Raw genomic sequence first — 21,049 nt, 5'->3', positions numbered from 1 at the left:
AAATCAATAGCCTTAATCTTTTCCCAAAGGTAGGGGGTGTGGTGAGATGTGGCTATATTTGGCATCTGTCATTTGGCTCAGACTCTCATCTTAATACAGAGTATTAAGTGAAATAACAATTTATATAGAGGTAAACTATTGAACATATATATCCATCTTTGGGAATACATTGTGGTTACTGATTGGTCAGAATATATTGCTAATTTCTTAGCTCAAGTTTGGAGTTACTTTTGAAATCTTTAGTTTGTTGTATTTAGAAGTACTGTCGAGGTAATTGAAATGATAATGATGTGTGAACACATGCATATGGTGAATTTTATTATGAAGAGTACAAGATAGTATTAATACTTACTTAGAGCTCAAGACTTGAAAAGGACTGTTGAATATGAAAATACTTCCTGAATTAATGGCAACTCGTGAATCAAAATTATGTCAATAGTCATTCTGTTTATTCTGATTATTCTTTTAAGAGCGGCCAGAAAGTTACCATTTTTCCATCCTTTTACTCTTAACCTATTTTTGTCTCCCTATTTAAAGTGGGCTTTCTTGAAGGCAGCATATTATTAGATCTTGCTTTTTTATCCTTTCTGATAATCTCTGCCTTTTAATTGGTGTGTTTATGTTAGACTATTTACATGTAATGTGATACAGTTTGGTTTAAATCTGCCATCTTACTATTTGTTTTCTGTTTGTCTCTTCTGTTTCTTTTTCCCTTTTTTCTCCTTTTATGCCTTCTTTTGGATTAATTCCATATGTTTTTGTGATTTCATCTTACCTCCTTTGGCTTATTGGCTGTATATCTTTGTTTTGCTAGTTTAGTGATTGCTTTAGGGTTTGTAGTATACAACTTTAACTTATCACTCTCTACGTTCTGATAATATTATACTATCTCACACACAGTATAAGAACTTTACAGAAGTATGCAGTTGACCCTTGGACAAAGTGGGGTTAGGGGCACTGACCCCTGTGCAATTGAAAATCTGCATATGACTTTATGTGGTTCTGTAGCCGTGGATTCAGCCAACCACGGATTGTGTGCTACTGTAGTATGTATTTATTTTTAATAATCCACATATAAGTGGACACATGCAGTTCAAACCCATGTTGTTCAGGGCTCAACTGTACTTTTGTTTTCCCCTTTCAGTTTTTGTGCTGTGATTGCCATAATTTTACTTCTTTATATGTTTTATTTAAATTCCACAATACATTTAAATTATTTTTTCATTAAACAGCTGGTTATTTTTTAAAGGGATTTAAATATAAGAATCCTCATATTTACCCATATAGTTACTATTTCCAGTGCTCTTCTTTCCTTCATGTGGATCCAGATTTCCGTCTGATACCATTTTCCTTCTGCTTGGAGGACGTCCTTTAACATATTTGTTATGTGTGTGCTGCTGATAAATTATTTTCAGCTGTTGTATATTTTAAAAGGTATTTTTTTTTCACCTTTGCTTTTGAAATATAGTTTCACTGGGTAAAGAATTTTAGGTTGATAGTTTTTTTCTTTTAGTCCTTTAAAGATGTTGCTCTAGTGTCTTCTAGCTTGCACTGTCTCTCACGAGAAGTCAGCTGTTATCCTTACCTTTGTTTTTCTGCATGTGAGGTGATATTCCTCTTTATCACTGGCTGTAAGCTATTTGATTATGGTGTGCCTTGGTGCGGTTCTCTTCAGGTTTCTTGAACTTGGAATTTGTGGAGTTTCTTGAATTTGTGGGTTGTTTGTTTTCATAGAAATTGGGAAATTTGGGCCATTATTTATTCAAAAACATTTACTTAACCTCCCCTATCTCTCCTCTCCTTCAGGACTCCTATTATGTGTACATTAAACTGCTTAAAGTTGTCCCACAGCTCACTGGTGCTCTATTCATTTATTTTTTAAGTCTTTTTTCTCTCTGTGTTTCATTGTGTATAATTTCTGTTGCTGTGTCTTCAATGTCACTACTCTTCTTTTTCCCCCCTGTAGTATCTAATATGTTAATTCTATACAATGTATTTTTTATTACAGACATGTTAGTCTTCATCCCTGAAAGTTTGATTGGGTCTTTTAAGTATTTCATTTGTTTTGTTTAACATGTTTAGTCTGTCTTCTAGCTTCTTGAACATATGAAATACAGTTTAATAACATTTAATCCTTGTCTAATAATGCTTTTATCTCTTCAGGTGAAATGCTGGAACAACTCATAGGCCTCACTTTATTGTTTCCCGTTTCTGGAGGATCACTGTCTTTTTTGCCTGATGTCCAATGTCTTAAAAATCATTTCACAATTTTTTTCCAGTTTTTTTTTAGTTCTGTCAGGCAGGGTGGTAAATATGATCTCTGGTACTCTATCTTGATTGAGAGTGAAAGTTCTATTTCTTAATTTGTATTGTTTGCTCTGCCCCATCCCAGTTAACCCCAACACAGAAGTCTACACTTAAACATACACTTCAATAATTTTGAGCTTCATGTTTTTGTTTTTGTTTTTTGTTTTGGTATATCTCTCCATCTGTTTGTGTCATCTTTGATTTCTTTCATCAGTGTCTTACAGTTTTCTGAGTACAGGTATTTTACCTCCTTAGGTAGGTTTATTCCTAGGTATTTTATTCTTTTTGTTACAGTGGCGAATGGGATTGTTTCCTTAATTTCTCTTTCTGATCTTTCATTGTTAGTGTATAGGAATGCAAGAGATTTCTGTGCATTAATTTTGTATCCTACAACTTTCCCAGATTAATTGATTAGCTCTAGTAGTTTTCTGGTGGCATATTTAGGTTTATCTATGTACAGTATTATGTCATCTGCAAACAGTGACAGTTTTACTTCCTCTTTTCCAATTTGTATTCCTTTTCTTTTTCTTCTCTGATTGCTATGGCTAGGACTTCCAAAACTATGTTGAATAATAGTGGCAAGGAATACAAGGTGGACATCCTTGTCCTGTTCCTGATCTTAGAGGAAATGCTTTCAGTTTTTCGCCATTGAGAATGGTGTTTGCTGTGGGTTTGTCATATATGGCATTTATTATGTTGAGGTAGGTTCCCTCTATGCCCACTTTCTGGAGAGTTTTTATCATAAGAAAAAAAAATAATAATAATAATTTTGAGCTTCATGAAGATAAGGATTACATGTGTTTTTGCTCATGATTATATCTTGAGTACATAATGGCTTCTCAACCCATTCTGTTGATTAAATGAATATATACATGTGTATGCAGTTACACTGTTGTGTAAGTAGACACACATGCATAATATATTAGTTAGGGATGTGCTAGCTTCTTGTAAGGTACCCCTAAATTTTAGTGACTTAATAGAAGTTCATTTTTATTCATTTAACACTTTAAAGCAAATGTTCATAGTTCCCAGGCAGTTCTTTGTGAAATAATTTGGGGATCTATGTTTCTTCTGTCTTGGATCTTTGTAATCTTTTAGAGTTTTATTATCATATCTAACCAGTGAAGTGAAGGGAAAAGAAAACTTGGAGAAAGCACACCTGCTTCTAAAAAGCTTTGACTTAGAAGTGATACACATAACTTTTACTTACATTCCATTGGTGTGAACCAGTTTCATGCTGATACTTAAATGTGTGATGGGCTGGGAAATGTAGTCTTTGGTGGAGTAACGACTTACCAGCAACAAATCCATACTGTGTGTAGGGGGAGCAACCATGCACTTATTGATTTTCAGGTGCCGGGATGCCAGAGGTGGTGATGTAGTCCTTCACTTGTTTGGCCTTCTACAGGTCATTGCTGAAGAACAACATTTGGTGGAATCCTGAGACAGAAGTTGGGTTTTAGTACATCACTTTTAAAATGTAGATTCCTGGAGTCTACCCCAGATTCTTTTGAAACAAAATTATTGTATTGAGGCTTGAGGATATGCATTTTCAATAAACTATGCTATTGATTCTTTTTTTTATGTATATAAATTTATTTATTTTATTTATTTATTTTTGGCTGTGTTGGGTCTTCGTTGCTGCTAGCGGGCTTTCTGTAGTTGCGGTGAGCGGGGGCTACTCCTCGTTGCGGTGTGCGGACCTCCCATTGTGGTGACTTCTCTTGTTGCGGAGCATGGGCTCTAGGTGCACGGGCTTTAGTAGTTGTGGCATGCGAGCTCAGTAGTGGCGGCTCGCGGACTCTAGAACGCAGACACAGTAGTTGTGGCGCACGGGCTTAGTTGCTCCACGGCATGTGGGATCTTCCCAGACAAGGGCTCGAACCCGTGTCCCCTGCATTGGCAGGTGGATTCTTAACCACTGTGCCACCAGGGAAGCCCTCCTTTTTGTTTTCTAATTGAAGTATAATTGATTTACAATGTTGTGTTAGTTTCTGATGTACAGCACCCTATTGATTCTTATAGTCACTAAAGTGTGAGACCAACTGATATAAGGTGTTACTTTCAACTTTTAATTATTCTTCCTTAAAAGAGAATGAAAATGACTTAGAAAATAAAATCTGGTGGAATAGCTTGCAGCCAGAGAAAGTCATTCAAAACACATACTCGTACAGATCCATGTTTAGCATGGCCCTACTAACTGTGACCAAGGATGCTTATAAACACTTACTGTGTTCTTTTATGAACAAACATCTCTTGAGTAACCAAAGTTCTCACAGCTTGTATTAGGCGCTGTAGAGGGAAAAATAAATTAGACTTTACCCTACTCTTAAGGTGCTTACTAGTTGGGGAGAAAAGACATGTATGCATGGTGATGTTTCACTGATCCTTAGTTGTACGTTGTCCCTCATTTTAACATCTCTGAAATCAGTATGAGTTTTAAAATTGCTCCCAGCTAGGCAACAGTCATAAGAGTTGTCATTGCCTGCTTGCGTGCTAACTTGCCTGTAGCCGTACATGTTGTTACTAAATCAGTTGAATTATGTGAGCTGGGTGCTGAATTACTGGGTTAAATGTCCTAAAAGGATCTCGCTATGATAGGACATCAAAACAAAGAGAAAGGTACAAAAGAGAATGACATAAGATAAAAATTTGTGTCTCCATCAGTTTAAAAGAGTTCTTCCTATAAAGTACAAAATGAAAATTCTAAGTGGAAAAAAAAGAAACCCATCAGATCATAGTTTCATTGCCAGCATTTTTTCTTTCTTGATGTATAAAATGTTTATCTTAAAATTAATGAGTCTTAAATTTGATGGAATAGACTTGGTCATAGAGTCCTGATTTTCTGTTTGAAATATCCCTCAAATTTCTTTTCTCTAGTACTACTACTCTTAAGTCTGTGTCTCTTGCCTGAAATACTTCAGTAATCAACTGTTTTCCCTGTCTCCAGTCTTTTTTTTTTTACCTAGCCACACTGTTCAAGGTACTGTTTTGAATTGCAGTCTGATTGTCACTGTCCTGTTTAAAATCCTTCAGTGACTTCCCATTGCCTTCGGGATGATTTCCCCTTTTCTTTGTAGTAAGTTCCACTTTCTTAGCCAAGGCTTTTCAGGACTCACCATAAACCTAACTTTCTGACATTATCTAACTGTGGCATCCACCCCTCCCCATCTTTAGCCACTGTGGAATACACTGTTTTAGTCTTTACATTTGGCAGGCTCCTACTTTTTCTAATATGTGCACATCACTACGATAGCCCTTATCAGTTTTCCTTGTGAATCTGTTTAAAGATTTGCTGCCCTCAGTAGGCTATGGCTTTGGGAAAAGCATGGACTGGGCCTCATTCCTTTTCTCTTGCCAGCACCTAGATGAATGCCTGATGCATTGTTAGCACGAAATTAATGTTTGTCGAAGGAGTAAATTTCGAATAGCTATTTTACAGTATAAGGTACTGATAATGAAAAGTACAAATGGCATTCTAAAAAGTATTCCCCTGAAATACAAATTTGAGTTCATATGGGTAGATTAATTTAGACCTAGAAGCATAAGGATAAAGAGTCAGAGATTTATGCCCAGTCCAGGTGGATGAGATCAAATTGGGGAATGAAACAGGAATGAATCAGACCAGTTTAACTCTAGTTTTAGAGTATGGATCAAGGGTAATAACTCTGAAAAGGGAAACTGAGCACATATTGTAGAGGGTCTTTAGTATCAGGGTGAGGTTTACTTTGGTAAATGGTAGGGAATGATTCAAGAATTTGCCTTTGTGAATGACATATGTATTGCTCTGAGGATTGGAAGCTTCTCAAGGGGACAGTATCTTACTTGGTTTTGTATCCTGAGGGATTACTGTAGTACCTACATAGTAGGAAATGTTGAATGAATTGACTTAGTTTTCATATATAATTATAACATTGTGAAATTTTAGAGTTCAGAAGGATCTGGAATTAAACGTATGCATTTACAGAGTTATAAATTAACTGAGGGAGAATTGGTATCTTTATGATGACTTTCTATTCAAGAACATAATATGTCTTTCTTCCTATTTATTTAGGTCTACTTTTGAATTTTGTATTTGAGAATATTCCATCTTGCGTTGTAGTCTTTAGCATTATGAAGTTTCCTTTATCTACTTTAATGACTTTTGCCCTGCCTAGTCTGATATCAATATTGAGGTCTCTGTTTTGTTTTAATTTGTATTATATTTTTTAGTGCACTTCTATCCATCCTTTTATTTTTTATTTTTTCAAAGGAGAACAAGGTTTATTTCCAATAAAATAATGAATATTTTGATAATACTTTTGTGGTATCTATTAAGTGAAAACAGTTATATATTAGAATAGGAGAAGAAAAATAGTATTTTTCTCACTCTGCCTAGATTTTTTTTTTTTTACTTTTTTTTTTTTATCAGTCATCAATTTTATACACATCACTGTATACATGTCAATCCCAATCGCCCAATTCAGCACACCACCATCCCCACCCCACCGCAGTTTTCCCCCCTTGGTGTCCATACGTTTGTTCTCTACATCTGTGTCTCAACTTCTGCCCTGCAACCCGGTTCATCTGTACCATTTTTCTAGGTTCCACATACATGCGTTAATATACGATATTTGTTTTTCTCTTTCTGACTTACTTCACTCTGTATGACAGTCTCTAGATCCATCCACGTCTCAACAAATGACTCAATTTCGTTCCTTTTTATGGCTGAGTAATATTCCATTGTATATATGTACCACAACTTCTTTATCCATTCGTCTGTCGATGGGCATTTAGGTTGCTTCTATGACCTGGCTATTGTAAATAGTGCTGCAATGAACATTGGGGTGCATGTGTCTTTTTGAATTACGGTTTTCTCAGGGTATATGCCCAGTAGTGGGATTGCTGGGTCATGCGGTAATTCTATTTTTAGTTTTTTAAGGAACCTCCATATTGTTCTCCATAGTGGCTGTATCAATTTACATTCCCACCAACAGTGCAAGAGGGTTCCCTTTTCTCCACGCCCTCTCCAGCATTTGTTGTTTGTAGATTTTCTGATGATGCCCATTCTAACTGGTGTGAGGTGATGCCTCATTGTAGTTTTGATTTGCATTTCTCTAATAATTAGTGATGTTGAGCATCTTTTCATGTGCTTCGTGGCCATCTGTATGTCTTCTTTGGAGAAATGCCTATTTAGGTCTTCTGCCCATTTTTGGATTGGGGTGTTTGTTTCTTTAATATTGAGCTGAATGAGCTGTTTATATATTTTGGAGATTAATCCTTTGTCCACTGATTCGTTTGCAAATATTTTCTCCCATTCTGAGGGTTGTCTTTTCGTCTTGTTTATGGTTTCCTTTGCTGTGCAAAAGCTTTGACGTTTCATTAGGTCCCATTTGTTTATTTTGTTTTTATTTCCATTACTCTAGGAGGTGGATCAAAAAAGATCTTGCTGTGATTTATGTCAAAGAGTGTTCTTCCTATGTTTTCCTCTAAGAGTTTTATAGTGTCCAGTCTTACATTTAGGTCTCTAATCCATTTTGAGTTTATTTTTGTGTATGGTGTTAGGGAGTATTCTAATTTCATTCTTTTACATGTAGCTGTCCAGTTTTCCCAGCACCACTTATTGAAGAGACTGTCTTTTCTCCACTGTATATCTTTGCCTCCTTTGTCATAGATTAGTTGACCATAGGTGCGTGGCTTTATCTCTGGGCTTTCTATCTTGTTCCATTGATATGTGTTTCTGTTTTTGTGCCAGTACCATATTGTCTTGATTACTGTAGCTTTGTAGTATAGTCTGAAGTCAGGGAGTCTGATTCCTCCAGCTCCGTTTTTTTCCCTCAAGACTGCTTTGGCTATTCGGGGTCTTTTGTGTCTCCATACAAATTTTAAGATGATTTGTTCTAGTTCCGTAAAAAATGCCATTGGTAATTTGATAGGGATTGCATTGAATCTGTAGATTGCTTTGGGTAGTATAGTCATTTTCACAATATTGATTCTTCCAATCCCAGAACATGGTATATCTCTCCATCTGTTGGTATCATCTTTAATTTCTTTCATCAGTGTCTTATAGTTTTCTGCATACAGGTCTTTTGTCTCCCTAGGTAGGTTTATTCCTAGGTATTTTATTCTTTTTGTTGCAATGGTAAATGGGAGTGTTTCCATAATTTCTCTTTCAGATTTTTCATCATTAGTGTATAGGAATGCAAGAGATTTCTGTGCATTAATTTTGTATCCTGCAACTTTACCAAATTCATTGATTAGCTCTAGTAGTTTTCTGTTGGCAGTTTTAGGATTCTCTATGTATAGTATCATGTCATCTGCAAACAGTTAAAGTTTTACTTCTTCTTTTCCAATTTGGATTCCTTTTATTTGTTTTTCTTCCCTGATTGCCATGGCTAGGACTTCCAAAACTATGTTGAATAATAGTGGTGAGAGTGGACATCCTTGTCTCGTTCCTGATCTTAGAGGAAATGCTTTCAGTTTTTCACCATTGAGAATGATGTTTGCTGTGGGTTTGTCGTATATGGCCTTTATTTTGTTGAGGTAGGTTCCCTCTATGCCCACTTTCTGGAGAGTTTTTTATCATAAATGGGTGTTGAATTTTGTCAAAAGCTTTTTCTGCATCTATTGAGATGATCATATGGTTTTTATTCTTCAACGTGTTAATATGGTTTATCACGTTGATTGATTTACTTATATTGAAGAATCCCTGGGATAAATCCCACTAAGAGGCTTGTGCAAGTTTCCTGATGGGAGGGACTGGTGGTGGATAGAGCTGGCTGTTGCTCTGGTGGGCAGAGATCAGTAAAACTTTAATCCACTTGACTGTTGATGGGTGGGGCTGGGTTCCCTCCCTGTTGGTTGTTTTGCCTGAGGCAACCCAACACTGGAGCCTACCTGGGCTCTTTGGTGGGGCTAATAACAGACTCTGGGAGGGCTCACGCCAAGGAGTACTTCCCAGAACTTCTGCTGCCAGTGTCCTTGTCCCCACGGTGAAACAGAGCCACCCCCCGCCTCTGCAGGAGACCTTCCAACACTAGCAGGTAGGTCTGGTTCAGTCTCCCCCAGGGTAACTGCTCCTTCCCTTGGGTCCTGATGCGCACACTATTTTGTGGGCGCCCTCCAAGAGTGAGGTCTCTGTTTCCCCCAGTCCTGTCGAAGTCCTGCAGTCAATTCCCACTAGGCTTCAAAGTCTGATTCTCTATGAATTCCTCCTCCTGTTGCCGGACCCCCAGGTTGGGAAGCCTGACGTGGGGCTGAGAACCTTCACTCCAGTGGGTGGACTTCTGTGGTATAAGTGTTCGCCAGTCTGTGAGTCACCCACCCAGCAGTTATGGGATTTGATTTTACTCTGATTGTGCCCCTCTACCGTCTCATTGTGGTTTCTCCGTTGTCTTTGGATGTGGGGTATCTTTTTTGGTGAGTTCCAGTGTCTTCCTGTCGATGATTGTCCAGCAGCTAGTTGTGATTCTGGTGTTCTTGCAAGAGGGAGTGAGAGCACGTCCTTCTACTCCGCCATCTTGGTTCCTCTCCCCATCCTTTTATTTTTAATCTGTCTGAATCACTTAGTTTTAGGTGTGTCTCTTGTATAGAGAATAGAGATGGATTTTGCTTTTTTAGCCAATCTGAAAATCATTTTCTTTTAATAAGTGAGTTGCACACATTTGTATTTATTGATAAGTATTGTGCATTGGGGCTTGTTTCTGTCACATAGCTTTCAAATGTCTACTCTAGGAATACAGTTCTTTTCACTCTGTGCTCTGTTTTCTTTGTGCAGTCTTCCTTTTTTTCCTATTTGGTATTTTGGAAGGTTTGATTTCCATTCTAGTTGTTACCTTTAATCAAAGAGTTTCTCTTAGCCTTTCTTTAGGTACTGACTTTGTTCCCTACTATAAGCAATACCATAAAATTATCTAGTAACTATTTCTTTTCTTCTCCTCTATCATTTAATTTTAGTTACAGGTATTATCTTAATGTTAATCTCTATGGTGTTAAATATGTTTAGGTTTATACTAATTGATTTGTGAGCCTCAAGTTATATCCCTTTATTCCCAGTTTATATTTAAGAAGTTAGTGAATTTACTTTCACCTTCCTCCTATTTTGTTGGGGGTTTTTTGTTGTTGTTTTTTTGTGTGTGTTATTTTTACGTTTCTAAAACATAACATTTATGTAACTGTTTTCTCAACTTTATCCCCATTTAAAAAAACAGACTTTTTTTTTTTCAGACTTTTTTTTAGAGCAATTTTAAGCTCATAGCAGAAATTGAGAGGAAAGTAGAGTTGCTATATATCCCCTTTCCCCACATATGCATAGCCACTCCCACTGTCAACATCTCACCCCAGAATGGTACAGTTGTTACTGTTGGTGAACCTATATTGACATGTTATTATCCCCCATTTACTTTAGTGTTTACATTAGGGTTCACTCTTGGTGTTGTACATTCTGTGAATTTTGACAAAAATATAATAATGTGTATCTATCATTATAGTATCATATGGAACAGTTTCACTGTCCTGAAAATCCTCTGTGCTCTACCTATTCATCCCGCCCTGCCCCTCAGTCCCTGGCCACCCACTGATCTTTTTACCATCTCCATAGTTTTCCCTTTTTCAGAATGTCATGTAGTTGGAGTCATACAGTACGTAGCCTTTTCAGATTGAATTCTTTTATTTAGTCATGCATTTATTTTCCTCCATGTCTTTTCATGGCATGATAGCTCATTTCCACTTAATGCTGTGTAATGGTTCGTTATTTGGATGTCAAAAGTTTAATTACTCATTTACTTACTGAAGGATATTTAGTTGCTTCCAAGTTTTGGCAGTTATGAATGTGTAAACATCTATGTGCAGGCTTTTGTGTAGATACAAGTTTTCATATCCTTTGGGTAAATACCAGGGTGTATGATTGCTGGATCGTGTGGTAAGAGTATGTTTGGTTTTGTAAAAAATTGCAAGCTGTCTTCCAAAGTGGCTGTACCATTTTGTATTCCTACCAGCAATGCATGAGAATTCGTGTTGCTCTCCATCCTTGTCAGTATATACTGTTCTCAGTGTTTGGGTTTTGACCATTCTAATAGGAGTATGGTGGTATCTCGTTGTTGTAGTTTGCATTTCCCTGATGACATGTAATATGGAACGTCTTTTCATATGCTTATTTGCCATTTGTATATCTTTGGTGAGGTGTCTGTTCAGATCTTTTGCACATTTTTTAATCAGATTGTTTTCTTACTGTTGAGTTTCAAGAATTCTTTGTATATTTTGGTTAACAGTCCTTTATCAGATGTCTTCTGCAAATATTTTCTCCCAGTCTGTGGCTTGTCTTTTCATTCTTGTGTATTCCTGTCTTTTAGTTGTAGTTCTACAGTTAAATCCATTTGCTTCTCACCCCCGTTCTTAATGTTAAAGCTTCTCCAGTTTTTTTCTTGATTACATGAAACTCATTTGCTACTTGATAACTCAGGCAGGCTCATGGGGGATATATTTTCTAAAGTTTTACAGTTTTATAATTTTCTGTCTCTGGTCTGACATTTGAAGGATACTTTGGCTGGATATAAAATCCTCAACTCACATTTTTTTCCCCTGAGTATCTTAAAAATGTGATTCCATTGTTTTCTAGCATAAAATGCTGTTGAAATTTGATACCTATCTGATTTTCTTTCCCTTGTATCAATAGTTGGCCTTATGTTTAACTTTTTTATTATGGTAACTTCACATATCTTCTGTTTGTTTGTTTTTCATGTTTAAATGAATTGAATTTCCCAGGATTATTAGGAAGAGGTTCCTGTGAAGGAGTAGGATAAACCAGGATAGCTCTCTCAGTCTCATGTTCCAGGGCTTTCCCTTCTGTTGTTGTTGGTGTATCTGTGTAGCCACTTCTGTCTCTCAGAGGTAAGCCTTGTTCAAGGTTTTCTTGAGAAGGTGGTTCAAGATGATGGTGTTGGAAGATCCTGAACCCACCTCTTCCCATGGACACACCAAATCTACAGCCACATATGGAATAATTCCCTCTGAAAAAGAACTAGTTGAACAGCTTCTCCACACAAAGGATAAAAAGGCCACATAGAGACAGGTAGGAGACGCAGACATGCAGTCTCACCAGGAATCCCATCCCTGGCGCGGCTGACCCACAATCAGGAGGGATCTCACAAACACAGAGCATCTCCCTGCGAAGCAAGGGGTTTGTGCCCCACATCAGGCACGTTAATCCTTGGGACCTGCACTCGAGAGATGAGCCCCCAAAAGGTTTGGCTTTGAAAACCAATGGGGCTTACGTCCAGGAGACCCAAAAGGCTGTAGGGAACTGAGATTTCACTCTTAAAGGCTCACACGCAGACTCTCTTACCCTGGGACCCAGCACAAAAGCAGCAGTTTGAAAAGTGCCTAGACCATAAGTGAGGAGATTCATCTGCTAATCTTAAAGCATCCTCCAGAGCGGGAGGGTCTTACTGGGACTCTCTCTGGGGATGGAAGTGCTGGCAGGCTCTGTTTTTGCATTCTGTATTTCGCAAGCACTGGCAGGTGCCATTTTTGCGCTCTCCCTCTACCTTGCTAGTGTTCTCCATCCCTGTGCTCTCCCACAGCCTCAGGAAAGCCAGTGGGCACACGCCACCCCCTTGCTCTCCTGCAGCCCTGCTAAAGCCAGTGGGTGCACACAGTCCACACAGAGCCTTGAATGCCTGGCTCTAGAGGCCAGAGGGGAGCTCGTGTTTTTGGGGCCCCACGGGACTGAAACAGTTGGAGAGACAGTTCTTGGCAGACTACCATCCCCAGGGTATGGCATAGATAGCTGACTGAAACACACTCCCAGTCTTCCTGTGAAAAATCCTATTTACTTATCCTGGAGCTTCAGCCTGTTCTGAAGGGCATGGCATGTTCTCAGGGAATGTAGGCCAGGGGATGCCATCTTTGCTGTCTCCCTTGGCCTTGCTACAGCTCGCAGGTACCTCCCAGAAAGGAGCTTGAGCACTTGTCTGGAGCCCTGATTTTTGCAACTGTTGCCAAGGGGACACCTCAAAATCACCTGGTCTGGAGGCTGGCGAGGTTTTCAATTGTGGTCCTGTGGGACTATATATTTTCATACTTTAAAAGCTGCTGCCTAAGGGTCTGGCTTCTCATCAGCTTGAAACTAGATGCTGATTAAGGTCCCGCCCTTTGGAACACTGACAGGTCTTGGCAAACCCTCACAACTGGGACCTGTCAAGAATAAATCAGGCTGCCTAGATAGTCACAAAGGTTCAAGAGGCAACCAAGAGCTAGGACTTGAACAGTAAAGTTCATTTTTTAAATGAGGCCACTCCTCCAAGACTGGGAAAGGGAGCTATTTTGCATAATACATGGAAACAAACACAGAGAGTCAAAATTAGGAAACAGAGAAATATATTCCAAATGAAAGAACAAGGTAAAACCACAGAAAATAACCTTAATGAAACAAAAGTAATTTACCTGATAAAGAGTTCAAAATAATGGTCTCATCAAACCTGGGAGAAGAATGGATGAACATAGTGGGAACTTCAACAGAGAGATAGAAAATATAAGAAAGTACCAAACGTAGGTCACAGAGCCAAAGAATCTAATAATAGAACTGAAAAATACACTAGAGGGGTTCAACAAGAGGATAGGTGATGAAGAAGAAGAGTCAGTGATCTGGAAGACAGGGCAGTAGAACTCAGCCAAATAGAGCAGCAAAAAGAAAAAAGAATGAAAAAAAACGAAGGTAGCTTAAGGGGCCTATGGGACACTATCAAGTGGAACAACATTCACTTTATAGGGGTCCCAGAGGAGAAGGGAGACAGGAGGGGGCAGAGAATTTTTTGAAGAAATAATGGCTGAAAACTTCCTCAACCTGGGGGAGGAAACAGGTATCCAGGTCCAGGAAACACAGAGAGTTCCAAAAAAGAACTCAAAGAGACACCAAGACATGTTATAATCAAAATGTCAGAAGTTAAAGATAAAGAGAATATCAGAATCAGCAAGTGAAAACCAGCTTGTTACATACAAGGGAACTCCCAAAAGACTATCAGCAGATTTTTCAGCAGAAACTTTGCAGGCCAGAAGGGGCTGGCATGATACATTCAAAGTGCTGAAAGGAAAACTTTCAGCCAAGAATACTCTACCCAGCAAGATTATCATTCACAATTGAAGGAGAGATCAAGAGGTTTGCAGACAAGTAAAAGCTAAAGGAGTTCACCATTATACCAGCCTTACAAGAAATGTAAAAGGACTTCTTTAAGCTGAAAAGAAAGGGCACTAACTAATAACAAGAAAACCCATGAAAGTGAAAGAAGGTTTTCTCCATCAGCCTAGTGTCTCTGTGCTTAGCATTACATCCTAAGATATTTTTTTTTCTAATAATACTTCCAGTGATCTGTTTCCTTTGGAACCTTGCCACTCCTTCCTCCTTTAATATCTGAACCTTCTCTCTCGCTGTCTCCATTATTCCTGTCCTGCAATTTGGTTTTATATTCCAAGAGTTCTCCCCTTATGGTGGGGCTCTGTCCTTCTGGAAAGGTCTCTTTGCTGAATGCTTTGAGATTCCTGAGTGTTTAGAGCTTCACAGTACTGTTTGCTGCCTCTGTACTGCGTATGATTTTTGCACTCATCTGCAACTTGGAGCCTGTGAAAACCTTTCCCTTTTTCTCCATTTGTTCTCACATTTTTTTCTTCCCGTTTTTACCAAGGGTATAGTCCTCTGCTTTTGGGGCATTTGTAATGATTTTTGGGTTCTGAGGCTTCATAGAGTATCTCTGTAGTCCCTTCCACACAGCTGCTCCCTTCCACACAGTGACTGATCCTGTGGTCTGGGCAGTGTAGCCACATTTTCTCATGGTCTAAGATATGTGGGGATTTTCTTTTACCTAGTTTTGTTGAAGATGTAGTCATTTGGTTCTTCTGATATCCCAGTTGAAATATTTGGTTGTCAGGAATTGTCGGGGAATTCAAAAACTACGCTGCCACCACAATTACAGCACGACTCTATTTGTGGCTGATACATAGGGAGTTTGGATTTTTTTTTTAATCTCTAAGTTTGAAAGATAAATTTAGGGTAACATAAAATTGCATATTTAACATCTTAATAAAGGAATTTTTAGCATCTATTTATGACCTATTGAGTTACGTATAAATGTAGGATTTTTGTCATTAATATCCTTCTTAATTTTAAATGTAATATACATTATTTGCCTCTGGTTGCAGTGTTAAATGGGTATAGTCTCCTAATGGAAATTTTAGACTAATTGCAGTATGGTACATGAAATTATAGGTAAACAATTTTTAAAGTAAACATGAAAAAACTTCACTGAACATTTATTGAAATGAATCAGCATAATTGAAGAAATTCCTTGGTTGATAGAAATAAATATGTTCAGAGAAAAGTAAAGGAAAAAAGAATGAAGTTATTTAATTGTTTATTTTCACATGTAATGAATAATTATACTTAATCTTTGGATATTTTATGAAAAAACATGAAAATTTAATATGTGAGTTAGAATTATTTATAATTTTAGATTTGCCTGATTGTTTCCACATAGCAAGTGCTAAATAAACACTTTCAGTGCGAATGTTGTAGGAGGGGGCAGTATTAATATTTTGTCATTTTATTAGTAAAAATTGTGTAGTCTGCTGAATCTAACTTCGAACTTTGGAAATAAAAAATAAAATGATCAATTTCTCATAGGAACTGAAGTTAAAAGATGAAGAGTGTGAGAGGCTTTCTAAAGTACGAGATCAACTTGGACAGGAATTGGAGGAACTCACAGCTAGTCTATTTGAGGTTGGTCTGTTTACATCTTGGCCAAGAGCAACGTCATGGTTTTTATATATTGATAGAATTGTTTTTTGAGGGAATCTTGAAAAAGATATGCTTAGCTTCATGCATATTTATAAGTCCTCTAAAAAGATAAAATCTTTAAGAAATGTAAAGTCTACAACTTAAAATGATATGAAAAGAAAAAAACACTATGGGTTACCAGAATCAGGTGGTTTAAAAATGTGTATGTGGAAAGAAAGGAGGTAAATTTTAATTTTGATTTTACCAACTATTTAGGGGCTGCTTTAGAGTATCTTTATATGATTCCGTAACAAAGATGGCAAACCCTTGAGGTAGTCTTCTGATAGGGGATGATTTGAAGAAGGTTAGAAGGCGCACATCTTTATTTCCAGCCTGCCACAGGATCAAAATTCCTACCCAGTTCAAGCAGTGTTTCTCAGTAGGGGGGCCATTGACATTGTTGGACATTTAGAATCCTTGGTGGATTAGGGTTTTCCAAGAAACAGAACCAATAGGATGTGTGTATATACATATATACATTTACATGTATGTAGAAAGAGACTTATGTAAGGAACTGACTCATGCAGTTACGGAGGTTGGCAAGTCCCAAAATCTGGAGGATGAGTTGGTAGGCTGGAGACCCAGGAGAGATGATGGTGTAGTTCCAGTCTTGAGTCCAAAGGCCAGAGAACCAGGAGAGCTAATTGTGTAGTTCTAGTTTCTAGTCCAAAGGCTGACAGACTTGAGACCAAGGAAGAGCTAATGTTTCAATTTGAGTCTGAAGGCAGGAAGAATTCTCTTACTCTTTGGGGATGAGCCTTTTTGTTCTAACAGGCCTTCAGCTGATTGGATGAGCCTCACCCACATTATGGAGGGCAGTCTGCTTTACTCAGTTTACCAATTCAGATGTTAGTCTCATCCAGAAGCATCTTCACAGAAACATCCAGAATGTTTGACTAAAATATGTGGACACCTGTGGCCCAGTCAAGTTGGACACACAAAGTTAACCATCACACTTGACCCAGATTCTAGTAATACTCCCTCATCATTTTGACAACTTTTAAATATCCTTGTGGAGGATGGGGAGAGGGTATTATTTCCTTGGTTAAGAACCACTACCTTTAGGTTATAAGACCTTTAGCCTTCACAAGTTCCTTACTAAAAACATTGATGTGTTACTAGAATGACTAGTGTCATTATCACTTTACCAGTATTTTCTTTTTTTCCCTAAAAATTTGTTCTTAAAAATTTTAATGTAAAAAAAGATTTTGGAGGAAAAATTTCTTTACCTTTTGTTATTTTTGTATATGCAGAATCTTTTTTAGTTTTAGCTATATGTATTTGCTTACCTAGTTGTAATCCTAATATATTTTGTACTTTAAATAACATCTTTTCATGTTACTACATAGTGAGTGTAATGATAATCATAATCTATCAAGTGTACATTCCACAGTTTCTATCATTACAAGTAATATTGCGGAAGATATTTTCAGACATGTGGGCTTTCCATGCCCCCTCTGCTCCACAACCCTTTCCCCTCTCCCCTGTCTTTTTTGGGGTCATTTGCTTTCATGGACGTTTAAAAACTAACTTATTTTCTTGTTTAGTTAGCTAGTTATCAGAAATGAGAGGAAGATAAATTTAAGCATAGAGGTAGTGGGAAGTTAAAGATCTGGAACAGGAGCTGTGTAACGTTACATTTTTATATGTAGAAGGACTCAGAAACATAAGACTTTTCTTCTAGTAATGTCTGGTTAGAAGAAATTTTTATAATATATGGATAGTAGATAAGCAAACAAATATATTATGCTACTTATGTTAATTTTGATTTCCTATCTGCCTGCCCTTAATTTTAGCCGTGCTTATTTCCATCCATCTGCACTTACATGTGCATTTTGTTAGATGAAGTAGGGGGAGAACAAACAAACTTTTCCCTCTCTATAGTAGGATGTGAAGTACCAGAAATGCAGTTCCTGCAGTGAATGAAAAAGTTATCTAAAAAACATAGTTTTGGGATCCCTAACTTATCCCCAACCTAACAATGGCTAATAGCCTTAACTGTGTATACTTTCTGGGAAAGAAACTACACTGATTAAAGATGATTTCAGTAATGAAGAAAGTTGTATTCAAACCAATATGAATTTAGAAAAAAAGGGCAAAAAGTTTTTCTGTGGTCTCAGTTGTGCCTTCATGATTTCAGTTTACCATTGTCTTATGAAAAGATGTTTTTTGCCTACATTTTATGCATATGTGTCTGTAGTTTTTTTAAGAATTAAAGATTTTTCTGAATAAACTCAATTTGTACAATTTTGGTAAACTTGTAAACTCAGATTAGGAATTTATTATGAATGATGAATAATCTTGAATATAATTATACTTTGTATTTAGCAAACTTGAGTCTTAAATGTATCAAATACAAGACTCTAAAGTTATATATATGTGTGTGTATATATGTATATATATATTTTTTTCTTCTAGTATTTTAGATTTTGAGATAATGTAAAATATAAAATGAAGTCGGTTGAAAGAATGCTTTACAAAGTAGTCTACAATTTAACATGGAAAAAAAAGATATGTAGTCTTAAGATGTTTTTATATTTTTTCAGCCAGTTTTAATACATGTCTATGATATGCTTAGTTTTCTCTCAACAATGCTATATGGCACATATAGTATAAATTGTTATTTTGTCTGTGAAGAAAATGAGGCATAATTAGAGTAAGGAGCAAAGTTGGGACTCAAATTATGACCTTGATCTTGCTTTAAGTGCTATGAAAGTCATAAATGGAACTTCCATTTGTCTCAAGCCACAGAGACAAATTTGAGCATGGACCTTCATTATGATAAAGATACCTACTATTTATTGAGAGTTTCCTATGTACTAGACACTGTTCTAAGAGCATATGTACTTACTTACAAATTATGCACATACACTAACACACATATAATGTGTTACATACAGTATAAAACACAAAAGTTTTAAAAAGAGTGAGGTAATAAAAATGCTTAAATTTTTTATAATAGTACAAAAGTATTTTATTCTCACTAAAACATACTGTGTATGTGTATATTTATTTAGTGAGAGCAGCATGATTGAACATGTTACCTTGTTTTTGAAATCTTGTTTTAAATTTATGATCCAGATGAAGGTCTGGTCTAAATTCCATTTTTAAAATTTAGATGTAATGCTGCTGCTGACTCACAGATATACTGATCCAAAAGGAACAAGTACTTCTTTTCCTGTAATAAGTCATTATACTGAATTTTCAGTCCCATTGCCAGTTATGTGAAGGCTTTTCCAGAACATTCTCTAGTGAATTTCTGTCTTCTCTAATACCAACAAATTGTTTTTGCAAATTAATCAGAAGATGCTGAATAAACACTTTTTTTTAAAAAAGAGAAGAAAATCCCCTTCATTTGAATCACTGCTAACCAGATAGGAAAAAAATTCTGTTTTCAAAGTTTGTAAGTATACAGACATGAATATTTGTATAGATCAGAGGTCTGCAACCTACAGCCTGCAGGGCAAAACTGGCCTATATATACTTTTGTACAGCCTAATGAGACAAGATTGGTTTTTACATTTCCAAATGGTAAGAGGTGGGGAAAAAAAATCAAAAGAGGAATATTTTGTGACATATGAAAACTATATGAAGCTCATATTTCAGTGCCCATGAATTTTTATTAGAATGGCCACACTCATTGTTTTACTGTCTATGGCTGCTTTCACACTGCAGCAGCAGAGTTGAGTAGTTACAATAGAGACCATATGGCTTAACAAAGCTCAAACTACTTACTATCTGGCCTTTCCAGAAAGTTTGCTGACTTCTCATATAGATGATACTTATATCATTTTTCAGTATCAGAATGACAGAGTGATAGAAAAGTTTTCAAACTTTTTTGAATATATCCTTTGATGTCTTTTGTCAATTTGCTAAAACCTATGAATTATCATTTTAGATACTGCTCCTGCCTCATTCTAGCTCTTTTCTCTTTCCTTTTTGGACTCCAATAACATGTATGTTATACCTTTTCAATGTATCCCTTATATCTCTAGGGGACAAGTCACCCCAAATCCCAGCTCACTTTCCTGGGTTTACCTGTTCTCCTGGATCTTGGTCCCCTGATTTCTTCACTATTTTGTTAGCTCTCTAATGTCTTCAAACAAATGTCCCGCTTTTAGAAATTGTTCTCTGTAGGAAGTTTGTTTCAAGTTGCATAGTCCGCTATTTATGAAACCGGAGTCCATTTCCAAACATTTAAACAAATATTCTCTCCTTAGCACGAGTTACTTCTGCATTCATAGTTTAAATGTCACTTATCTTGGTGGGTCAGATAGATACGTTTATTATTTTGAAACTACCTGTCAAGTAGTATTTTATTGACAGCGACATCACAGAAAAATCTAGCACAGCTGAAACATTTGTTGTTTTTAAAAGAAAAATGCTTACCTCATTATTAAATTTGATTGCTCTTACAGACTTTGACACAAGATAACCAGCATAATTGTGCATGGCATATTCTCACAGTTAATCTCATTATAAAGCATTGATAGTAAAGCTTCTCTTATTTAAAATAATATAATCTGTAAACTCACATTCTTGGGCACGTACAAGCTGCAGTTCATTACAGTACTCTAAGAGCAAATGGACAAATGGGAGTGCCACCGTGGAATTCTGGTGTGGAGAACTTCTACTCTCCCCTGAACAGTCAACAGACCTAGTGAGGGTTCTGTTGTCAAATGATTAAATGTCTTTGAAGCTGATTTCCTTCCTTCCTTCCTCCTTCCCTCACTTCCTTCATTCTCATGAACTGTAAACTGAAGTTCTAAAATACATGTTCTTACATCCTGGGGGATTATCTTGAGCACCCTGTATACTGTTCCAGTCTATTCTTATTCTTTGTAGGGATTATTCCATACAGGAGAGTAAGCTTTTTAAAGTACAGGTAAGATCATGTCACACTCTTCCTTAAAAAACCATAAGGCTTCATAGTGGATT

The 21,049-nt window shown here is 36.9% G+C and overlaps 1 protein-coding gene across 3 annotated transcripts in view; it reads left to right on the top strand.

Moving 5' to 3' along the window:
* Positions 1 to 21,049, top strand: part of RAB3IP (RAB3A interacting protein) — a 51,375-nt gene that overhangs the window by 14,646 nt on the left and 15,680 nt on the right. For all 3 annotated transcript variants that reach the window (XM_061204370.1, XM_061204372.1, XM_061204371.1), the window contains exon 4: positions 15,959 to 16,054. In XM_061204370.1, the coding sequence (XP_061060353.1) occupies positions 15,959 to 16,054 (96 nt within the window). The remainder of the gene's footprint in view (positions 1 to 15,958; positions 16,055 to 21,049) is intronic.

The sequence above is a fragment of the Eubalaena glacialis genome, chromosome 11 (assembly GCF_028564815.1).
Source record: "Eubalaena glacialis isolate mEubGla1 chromosome 11, mEubGla1.1.hap2.+ XY, whole genome shotgun sequence".
Taxonomy (NCBI): domain Eukaryota; kingdom Metazoa; phylum Chordata; class Mammalia; order Artiodactyla; family Balaenidae; genus Eubalaena; species Eubalaena glacialis.
The sequence above is the reverse complement of the archived record's forward strand: the minus strand, read 5'-3'. Positions and strand labels throughout refer to the sequence as shown.